Source organism: Vigna angularis, chromosome 5 (assembly GCF_016808095.1).
Source record: "Vigna angularis cultivar LongXiaoDou No.4 chromosome 5, ASM1680809v1, whole genome shotgun sequence".
NCBI lineage: Eukaryota > Viridiplantae > Streptophyta > Magnoliopsida > Fabales > Fabaceae > Vigna > Vigna angularis.
Window position 1 is genome coordinate 26307262 of NC_068974.1, and position 10760 is coordinate 26318021.

At 38.6% G+C, this 10760-nt stretch overlaps 1 protein-coding gene across 1 annotated transcript; it reads right to left on the minus strand.

The window, feature by feature from the left end:
• Window positions 1-5810: 5810 nt before the first annotated feature.
• LOC108339326 (uncharacterized) lies at window positions 5811-7187 on the minus strand. The gene is made up of 4 exons (XM_017576462.1): window positions 7109-7187; window positions 6865-6974; window positions 6105-6500; window positions 5811-6005 (listed from the first exon to the last, which is right to left on the minus strand). Exons 1-4 carry the CDS (start codon window positions 7185-7187, stop codon window positions 5811-5813), a joined length of 780 nt encoding a protein of 259 aa, XP_017431951.1.
• Window positions 7188-10760: the final 3573 nt, after the last annotated feature.

Sequence of the window (10760 nt, forward strand, 5' to 3'; positions counted from 1 at the left end):
CGTATTATCCTCACACAGCCACGTATTAACCTTCCCGAGACACGTTGCAAACTTCAGTCCACCCTATTAGCTGGCCCGTTAAAAAATGAACGCCGTTACCAAAAAGGACTTAATTGCACATTTTTTTCATAAGTCAGGAACACATTGAACTTTGAAAAAAACATAGGACGCAATTGAACATTTTCCCCCTTTCGAGGGACCAAAAGAGGTATTAAACCAAAAAATAATTAAAAAGGGAGTAACTCTTTGGTTTCTGGCTGACCAATAAAACGTCGAGTCCCCACAGAGTTCGACGTATTATTGGTGGTTTAAAAGAAAAATAATAAAAGAATGCCGCACTGTTTTAAGAAAACATCGAATTATATGGGACTTCGACGTGTTATTTAAATAGTACGTCAAATTTACCTTGGGGTCGACGTTGATCTTGTTTTCATGAATGTAAAAAGCATAACACAATCTCAATGTTTCTTCATGCTTTCATTTCTTCTTGAACTTTCTTCTTCGAGGACGAGTGCGAAGAACAAAGAAGGTTAGTTTTTAGTCGTTTATGTCTTGTGAATGTCATTTGATACTCATTTACTTTGTTTTTAATTTGGTTTGACCAATTGATTTTAGTTTATCTTTAGGGTTTTTGCGTACGTGGTCAATGAATTTCATCTTCTTCTTCAGCGACACCATTTCGAGTTGGGTTTTTTTTTTCCTTCAATGTATTACGATAGATATATGTGTTCGTGTTTGTGGGTTCTAGACCATTTCTAGGTTTGTTTTTTTTTTCCTTCAATGTATTACGATAGATATATGTGTTCGGGTTTGTGGTTGTGTTTGTTTGTTCGGGATGTAAGTTAGCTTTATTTTTTATATGGTTTCTTTGCTTTTGTTGTTTTAAAATTACTTAGAGTAGTATGGATCGAAGCTGGATTCATCAGTGTCGTATTAGTGAAGAGTATGAAAGACGGGTATTTGAGTTCATAGAATATGTTAAAGAACATGCAAAACCAGTGAACGAGGCATATTTTTGCCCTTGTGTTCGTTTTCTCAATCAAGTATTTGAACACTTGGACAACATCCGTGATCACCTGTTCATATATGGAATAATGAGAAGTTATACAATTTGGACTTGGCATGAAGAAGTATTATATAAGCCAAAAACATTAAGGGGTTCGAATTATGTCGACGATTGGATGAATGATCATTTAGACGAAATGGTACGTGACGTTGGCGAAGAAAATTTTGGAAGAGCTCATTTATACGAAATTCTAAAGAACAATCCAGAGCAAGAGTTGCCAAGATGCATCAATTTTACTCGGTTGTCGACAACTTTTAAATTGTTTGGTTTGAAAGCAAGAAACGGATGGACTGTGATAATGGTTGAAAATAAGGTTATTTGTGATATAATTTTGATACCAAATGCACCCTTTTCTGCTTAGAAACTTGCTTGGAATCATGTTTTTCTGTTAAGTTGTGTGAATAAGAGAGTTGAGGTTGAATTTGATGATTTTAAGACTAATTTCCCTTGTTTTGGCAGGAAATGTGATAATATGGAAAGCAGGGATGAAATGCCATGAAGATGGAGCTCAGAAAGGCCTGGAAAAGCACCAGAAGAGAAGAATGCTCGAGCTTTGGCGCCCTTTTTGGACGCTTGAGCGGAGAAGAGAGCCGCTCACCGCCCAGGCGCCCCTGTTTGGGCGCTTGAGCCCCAAAAATTCGAAGCTTGGGTGTCCTCTCTAAGGCTTGAGCGTAGAAGAGAGTCACTCATCACTTGGGCGCCCCTTTTTATGCGCTTGAGCGCAAGAGGCACGATGCCTCGGTGCCATCTCTGAGGCTTGAGCGTGGAAGACCACCGCTCACAGCCTGGGTGCCCTAAGTGGGGCGCTTGAGCGCCGGCGACACGGGCTTGGGCTGGTTTATGTTCTGTCTTCGCTCTATTTAAAGGACTCAGGCGTCCTAGGTTTGGTATCTCTGGTTGGACTAGCATAACACCACACTCTTCCACTCTCTGAAGGCGGATTTGGGGGTCGAAGCTTCCATCCTCTACTTTTAGGGTTTTACTATCTCATGCTTTTCCATTATTCATCCAGTTTCACCATGTCTATGGTGAACTAAACTCTATTTTTTATTGGGGGATGATGTAACCTTGTGAACTCTCATGTATTGGAATTGATTCTTAATAACACATGCTTTTTCATTAATGGTTAGAGTAATTCATCTGTGCTTATTACATGCTTGGTTTAACTCATTCATAGCATGATTGTATGAATTGCATGAGTGCCGGAAAGTTTCTTACAATTTAGGTTCTTGTTCAATTCTCCCGAGAGTAATATTGCTCAGGAATGAGGGTATGAGTCTTGGTCGTCTTAAAGCTCTTGATCTTCACATTTAATTACTAGGAATGCTAGGAATTGCATGAACTGGTGATTAAGGACAGGATTCTTCGTCGAGGGATCGGGTTTAAGTGATTTAGTGAGTGACGTTAACAATAATGCATAAAGAAGAATTCTTACATACATGAGAGGGAACTTGGTGAAATCTAACCCCAACAACATATTCATCCCATATTACAAACAACATCCGTTCATCATTGTGCTACTCTACTATTGATCAAACTACATTCATATTTAATTTTCTGTCTTTGCATCTGAAACAAATGATCTTGATTTCTTTAAGTCTTAATTAATCGAGTTATCACACAACTGTCTAGTGCCGAGAGTCCTCGAAGATACGATACTTGGTCTTACCATTTTATATTACTTGTGCGATTTGGTACACTTGCCGATTCATCAACAAGTTTTTGGCGCCGTTGCCGAGGACTCACGGTTTAAACTATTCTATTTGTGTGATTCTTGATTAACTTTGACTTTATTTTTATTTTATTTTTTGTTTTTAATTTTTGTCTTATTTTTAAATTGTGTTTAAGGTCGTTTATTTTTGTTTTTGTGCTAACAATGTTTTCTAGGATTTTGTGTCTAGTTTATGTAGGATACAGTTAGGACCAGGAGCAACAAAAGTTATAAACCTCTTCTTGTAGGAGTTTAGACTAATAGAAGGCCGAGAAGACAAAGATTATCTAGAGAACCTTCTCTAGAGAGAATTTCACAAGCCTTACAATCTGATCAGGAAAGCATGGACAACAATGAAGGTAGGCGTACTTTGGCAGATTATGCAACAGTTGTTGGCCCTCACCACTTTAACAACATTGCAAGGCTGAGGGTCAGTGCCGCTGTATGGAGATGAAGCCTACGTTGATCCATCTAGTTAAAAGCAACCAATTTAATGGACCGTCACATGAAAGTCCATATGAGCAGACCATTTTCAATGAGATTTGCAATACTGTGAAGCTGAATGAAGTTCCAAATGATGGTATTAAACTAAGCTTGTTTCCATTCTCACTGGAGGCAATGCTAAACTATGGTTGAACTCTTTTCCTGAAAATAGCTTGACTGAGTGGGAAGATGTGGTTGCAAAATTCTTGAATAAATATTTCCCACAGTCAAAGATCAACAAAGGGAAGCAGGAGATCTCTTCTTTTAGGCAAGGCATGGAGGAGACATTAGGGCAAGCATGGGATAGATACAAGAGCTTGCTCAAAAAGACACCTACTCATGGTTTTGATGAAGCAATGATAGTCATTCTTTTCCTTGGAGGTCTTGGTTCACAAACCAAATTGATGCTGGATGCCTCAACTGGAGGCAATATCAAATGCAAGACTCTAGAGGAAGCCTATGAATTGATTGACAACATGGCTACCAATGACAATGATATGCATAGTGAAAGAGGAGCTCCATCACAATCTAAGGAAGTTCTACAGTTACAGTCTTATGATGCCTTGCTTGCTCAAAATAAGATTATGACTCAACAATTAGAGGCCTTGACAAAGAAGCTTTCTTAGCCACCAAAGGAGCGCCAGAATGTCTTATAGTTTCAACAACAACTTTGTGAACTATGTGGTGGTGATCATATTAATGGTCAATGTGCAGTGCCCGAGAATCTCAATGAAGAAGTTAACTACATGGGCAACCAGTTTCGTCCCAATAATTACAATCAAGGGTGGAAATCCCATCCAAACATGAGACAAAGTCAGTTTGGGAAAACTGGTGGACAATACAATAGACCACCACAACAGCAACAACAGTGGCAACAATAACCCTCTCTAATTGACAAAACTACAAAGCTTGAGGAGACTCTCCAACAGTTTATGCAGGCAACACTCTCCAATCAAAAGAGCACTAAAGCTGCTATAAGGAATTTGGAGATGCATGTTGGTCAAATAGCCAAGAAGTTGGAAGAGATACCTATCAAAAGTTTCGGGGCTAATATTGAAGTTAACCCCAAGGAAAAGTGTAAGGTTATTATGCGCATGGAGAGGGAGAAAGAGAAAGAAAAAGAGAGAAAGAAAAAGTTAAGTTAAAAGAGAGAGAAAAAAAAGAAGAGAGAAAATAAGAAAAAGAAGAGAGTGAAAGAAGAAAAGAAAAAAATGAGAAAAATCTTCATCACTCTTAAGAGTGTTCTAGAAAAGCAAAAGAGATGCAATTAGGGTGTTTTGAAGAAATTTTCAGAAATTTGGGGATTAAAATTCATGTGATTGAAGCACTCCAGCAAATTCTTGAATATGCTAAGTTTTTGAAGAAACTCCTCAAAAGAAAGGCACTTCCTCCAAAAGGGTAAAGATCCAGGAATTTTCACCATTCCTTGCACTTTCAGGAGCCATAAAATAGGGAAAGCCCTAATTGATTTAGGGTCCAGTATCAATTTGATTCCCTTATCTGTTCTTGAAAAGATTGGTGATCTTGAAGTCCAGCCTGGAAAGATGACTCTGTTTATGGCGGATGGATCCACCAAAAAGCCCTATGGTGTGGTGGAGGATGTGATGGTACAAACTGACAATCTCAGATTCCTAGTAGACTTTGTAGTGATGGAGATGGAGGAAGACTTGGAGATCCCTATTATTCTTGGAAGGCCATTCATGAAGACGGCATGGGTGATCATTAATGTTGATGATGGAACTCTGGTACTTTAACTACACTGGGCACCCTTCACTGGGCGCCCAAGCTTTGCGGTTGACTTTTCTGCACTCTGGTTGACTTTTCTGCATTCCAACTATTTGGTACTTTAACTCTTCCTTCAAATCATTCCAATAGCCTACAAAATCAAGGGAATTTGATGATAAAATCATCAAGTATAACCTCAACTCTCTTATTCATAAAACTAAAGCAAAAAGATGAGTCAAAGCAGGTTTCTAAGTCAAAAAGGGTGCATTTAGTATCAAAATTACATCATAGATAACGATATTTTAAACCATTATCAAAAGGGTAGAACAAATTGCTTTCTTTTTGGTGGACAAAATTCATGTAAAGGCTAAAAAATAAGGGATAACAAAAGATGGCCTTGATCATGTGAAACCTACAAGCAAGTAGTTTAATCACAGAAAATTTGGGCAAAATCATTCATGCTTCCAGAGTAATAGCAATTAATCATCAAAAACTCTGAAGCCCAAAACTCACACAGGTAAACTCTCAAGTCCCAGAATTCAGAAAAACAACTTGCTCAGAATCTCAATCAAACTTTACCTCAAGCACATGTTTCATACTTTGTGAGCAATCACCTGTATATCAACACATCATGCATCACCTCAACATCAATCCACACACTAGAATATCATAAAGCAAGACTCATCATAATATAATCACAGTTGGACTAAAGCAGTGTAATCCATTAAAGCAGAGTACAATACCAAACAAATAATTAAAAAGAAAGGTTTAGAAAGATGGGTTGCCTCCTAGTAAGCGCTTCTTTAACGTCACTAGCTTGCACCATTAAACTGAATCTGGATCAACCAACTCCATGATTGTGGATAGGCGTTCCACCTCACCACCAAAATAATGCTTGAGCCGTTGTCCATTGACGACCCAGCTTCTTTGTTGATCTTCAGAGAAAGGATCTGTTAACTCAACTACTCCATGTGGAAGAACATTCTTGATCCTAAATGGACCAGACCACTTGGACTTCAACTTTCTAGGGAAAAGTTTCAATCTTGAATTGAACAGCAGCACCCTCTATTTTGGATTAAAGACTTTCTTCACCAGCTTCTTGTCATGATAAAATTTCACCTTTTCTTTGTTGTTCTTTGAGGAATCATAGGCATGCAGCCGCATCTCCTCAAGCTCAATAAGTTGCCTTCTTCTCTTTTCAGTAGTGTCACAAGGATCATAATTCAAGAATTTTAAGGCCCATAGAGCTCGATGTTCCATCTCCACCGGAAGGTGACATGCCTTTCCATAGACCATTTGGAAAGGAGATAATCCAATAGTTGTCTTCATTGCAGTTCTATAGGCCAAAAGAGCATCATCTAACCTCTGAGAGTAATCCTTTCTTGATGAGGCAACTATCTTTTCTAGAATCCTTTTTATCTCCCTATTTGAAACCTTTGCTTGCCCATTTGTTTGTGGATGATAAGGTGTAGCTACCTTGTGTCTCACACCATAGTGCTTGAGTACCCTTGCCAGCTGAAAATTGCAAAAATGAGATCCTCCATCACTAATGAGTACTCGGGGCGTTCCAAACCAGGAGAAAATTTACTTTTTCAGAAATTAATAACAGTTTTAGAATCATTTCTGGGACAGGCCAGGGCTTCTACCCATTTGCTCACATAATCAACTGCCACCAATATATATTCATTATTGAAAGAAGGTGGAAAAGGTCCAACAAAGTCTATGCCCTAGCGATCAAAAACTTCAACTTCTAGTATTCCCTGCAGTGACATTTCATGACATTTGAAAATAGTCTTGTCCTTTGACACTTATCACGGTTTCTGGCGTGATTATGAGCATCTTTAAATAGAGTAGGCCAATAAAATCCTGACTGGAGCACTTTTGCAGCTGTTCTTTCTACACTAAAATGTCGCCCATAAGGTGAGTCATGACAGTGCCATAAAATTCCTTCCACTTTTTCCTCAGTCACATAGCGCCTCAGAAGATTATCTGCCCCAATTTTGAACAAGTAAGGATCATCCCAAATAATCTGTTTGGCATCATGTAAAAACTTTTTTCTCTCTTGCCAATTGAGATCTTCTGGGATTACTCCTGCAGCTTAGAAATTAGTCATATCAGCAAACCACGACCTTTGTTTGATATACATGAGTGTTTCATCCGAGAAGGATTCCCAGATTTCTGCTTCCTTGTTTGTAACTTCATTGGTTACCAACCGAGATAAGTGATCCACAATTACATTTTAACTTCCCTTTTTGTCGCGGATTTCCACATCAAACTCTTGTAGCAAAAGCACCCATCTAATCAATCGCGGCTTAGAATCCGACTTGGTTAGCAAGTACTTTATAGCAGCATGATCTGTGTAGATGATCACTTTAGACCCAATGAGATAAGGCCTAAATTTCTCCAAAGCATATATAATAGCAATAAATTCTTTCTCTGTGGTAGCATAATTCAGCTGGGCTTCATTCAAGACCTTGCTTGCATAATAAATAGTGTGGAATACTTTCTCTCTTCTCTGGCCAAGAACAACTCCTATAACATAATTGCTGGCATCACACATCAACTCAAAATCTTGGTTCCAATTAGGAGCTACAATTACTGGAGCAGAAATAAACTTTTTCTTCAACACATCAAATGCCTTAAGGCACTCATCATCCATCACAAATGGTGCATCTTTAACAAGGAGGTTGCTTAGTGGTTTGGCAATCTTTGAAAAGTCTTTGATGAATCTTCTATAAAAACCAGCATGACCCAAAAAGCTTCTGATTCCCTTCATATTGGTTGGTGGTGGAATTTTTTCAATAACCTCCACTTTGGCTCTGTCAACCTCAATTCCCCTGGAAGAAATTTTATGACCCAAGACAATGCCTTCCTTTACCATAAAGTGACATTTTTTCCAATTAAGAACAAGATTGGATTGGGTGCATCTTTTAAGTACAACATCCAGGTTAGACAAACACTCATGGAAGGAACTGTCAAACACTGAAAAATCATCCATAAAGACTTCAATGCATTTTTTATCAAGTCTGTAAAGATTGCCTGCATACATCACTGAAAATTAGCTGGAGCATTACATAACCCAAACGACATTTTTCTGTAAGCAAAAACTCCAAATGGGCAAGTGAAAGCTGTCTTTTTTTGTTCTTTTGGATCCACCACAATTTGATTATATCCAGAATATCCATCCAGAAAATAATAGAAAGTCTGACCTGCCAATCTCTCCAGCATCTGATCCATGAAAGGAACGGGGAAGTGATCCTTCCGAGTAGCATTATTCAACTTTTTATAGTCGATACACATCCTCCATCCAGTAACAGTCCTTGTGGGTATGAGCTCATTTTTTTCATTATAAATAACTTTCATCCCACCTTTCTTTGGTACCACTTGTACTGGGCTTACCCATGCACTGTCAGAAATAGAGTAAATAATGCCAGCCTCAAGTAACTTTAGCACTTCCTTTCTCAACTCCTCCTTCATCACTGGATTCAACCTTCTTTGTGGTTGAGCAACTAGTTTGTAATCATCTTCCATGAATATTTTGTGCATGCAATATGTCGGACTAATGCCTTTGAGATTAGAGATTGACCATCCAATGGCTCCTTTATTGGCTTTGAGTGTTTCTACCAGCTTTTCTTCTTCTTTGGGAGAGAGAGAGTTGCTGATGATAACTGGTTTATTTCCACCTTCTTTTTAGAATACATACTTCAAATGTGGTGGTAACATCTTCAGCTCCAATTTCTTTCCTTGACTTTTTCTTTTGTGTTGGTCTCCTCTGTCTTTTGTAACGAATCTTCTTTCAACTCTTCCAAATCAGTCAAGCACTTGTTGATGGATTGGCAAGTGTACCAAATCACACAAGTGATATAAAATGGTAAGACCAAGTATCGTTTCCCAAGAGATTCACGACACTAAACAGTTATGTGATTACTCAACTAATTAAGACTCTAAAGAACATATTTTGGGGTTTTTGAATGCAAATACAATAAAATAAACATGAATGCAATTTGAACAATTGAGGCTAAACACAATAATGAATGGATGAAGTTGATAATATGATATGAATATGTTGTTGGGGTTTAGATTACACCTAATTTACTCTCATGTATATAAGAATTCTTCTTTATGCATTAATGTTAACGTCACTCCCTAAATCACTTAAACCCGATCCCTCGACGAAGAAGCCTGTCCTTAATGACTAGTTCATGGAATTCCTAGCATTCCTAGTAATTAAATGTGAAGATCAAGAGCTTAAGACGACCACGACTCATACCCTCATCCCTGAGAAATATTACTCTTGGGAGAATTCAACAAGAACCTGAATTGTAAGGAACCTCCCGTCACTCATGCAATTCATACAATCATGCTATGAATGAGTTAAACAAAGCATGTAATAAGCACACATGAAATACTCTAACAATTAATGAAAAAACATGTGGTATTAAGAATAAAGTCAAATACATGACAGTTCACAAGGTTACATCATCCCCCAACAATAAATACAATTACAATGGAATGAAAGAATGAAAGGGATAGAAAAACCCTAGAAAGAGAAAAGGAGAGCTGCCACATCCCCAAAATCTACCCCCAAGGGGTGAAAAGTGTGTATTTGTTCTCAAGCCATCAAAAGATTCAAAACCTAGAACGCCTGGGTCCTTTAAATAAAGTTGGAAAAGAGTAGAAACAGGGCCCGGTCCAAAAGAGTCAAAACAGAGCAAAAACTGGGCCTAATCCACGACGCACGACGCTCAAGCGCCCCATTTAGGGTGCCTGGGCGGTGGATAGTCCTCATGTAAGGCTTGAGACTTCAATTGGACGCGCAGGCTTCGGGGTTCGCTTCTCAGGCGGTCTAGGAGGGCGCCCGGGTGGTAGACGTCGTTTTTGCGTGGCTCAAGCCTCCAGATAGGGCGCCCAAGCTTCGTGCGGTCCCTCCTTTTGGTGCCTTTCCAGGCCTTTCTAAGCTCTAACTCCTTAGCACTTCATCTCTGCTTTCCGCATTCTCTCATTACCTATCAAAACAAGGGAAATTAGTCATAAAATCATCAAATTCAACCTCAATTCTCTTATTCACACGACTTAATGAAAAAACATGAGTCGAAGCAAGTTTCTAAGTGAAAAAGGGTGTATTTAGTATCAAAATTACATCACAAATAACGGTATTTTCAACCGTTAACCGCACTCATCAATTAGTTCTTCTTCTTTTTCATTCCCTTCTTCACAGGTGTCAACTAGCATCTCCTCCAAAGAAAAAGTATTACTTGCTTTCTTTTCTTGTATCATGCAAATTTCATCAAGGAGATCAAGATGAAAACACTCCTTGTTATCCTTTGGGTGAGACATGGCTTCAAAAACATCAAAATTTACTTCTTCATCTTGCACTCTCACTTTCAGCTTGTCATTTTCTACATCAATTAAAACTCTTGCAATCTTCATGAAAGGTCACCCCAGAATAAGAGGTACATTCACATTCTCTTCCATCTCCATGATAACAAAGTCTACAGGAAATATAAATTTTTCTACCTTCACGAGCACATCTTCAGCTACCCCATAAGGATATTTCAGAGATCTATTTGCTAGTTGAAGAGTCATCCGAGTAGGCTTGAGTTCCAACCCTTGAATCTTTTCAAACATGGAGAATGGCATGATATTGATGCTGGCTCCCAAATCAATAAGTGCCTTCCCAACAGAGGTATTCCCTATAATGCAAGGAATGGTGAAGCTTCATGGATCTTTCAACTTGGGAGGTAGGAGCTTTTGTATGATAGCACTATAGTTTCC

Excerpts from the sequence above, each read along its gene's own strand:
- LOC108339326 (XM_017576462.1), bottom strand. The coding sequence starts at position 7,187 with ATGAAGTTACAAACAAGGAAGCAGAAATCTGGGAATCCTTCTCGGATG. Across the intron at positions 6,975-7,108 it reads TATATCAAACAAAGGTCGTG|ATAATCTTCTGAGGCGCTAT; the intron begins GTTTGCTGATAT and ends AAATTGGGGCAG. Across the intron at positions 6,501-6,864 it reads TAGAAAGAACAGCTGCAAAA|CTGGCAAGGGTACTCAAGCA; the intron begins GTGCTCCAGTCA and ends TGCAATTTTCAG.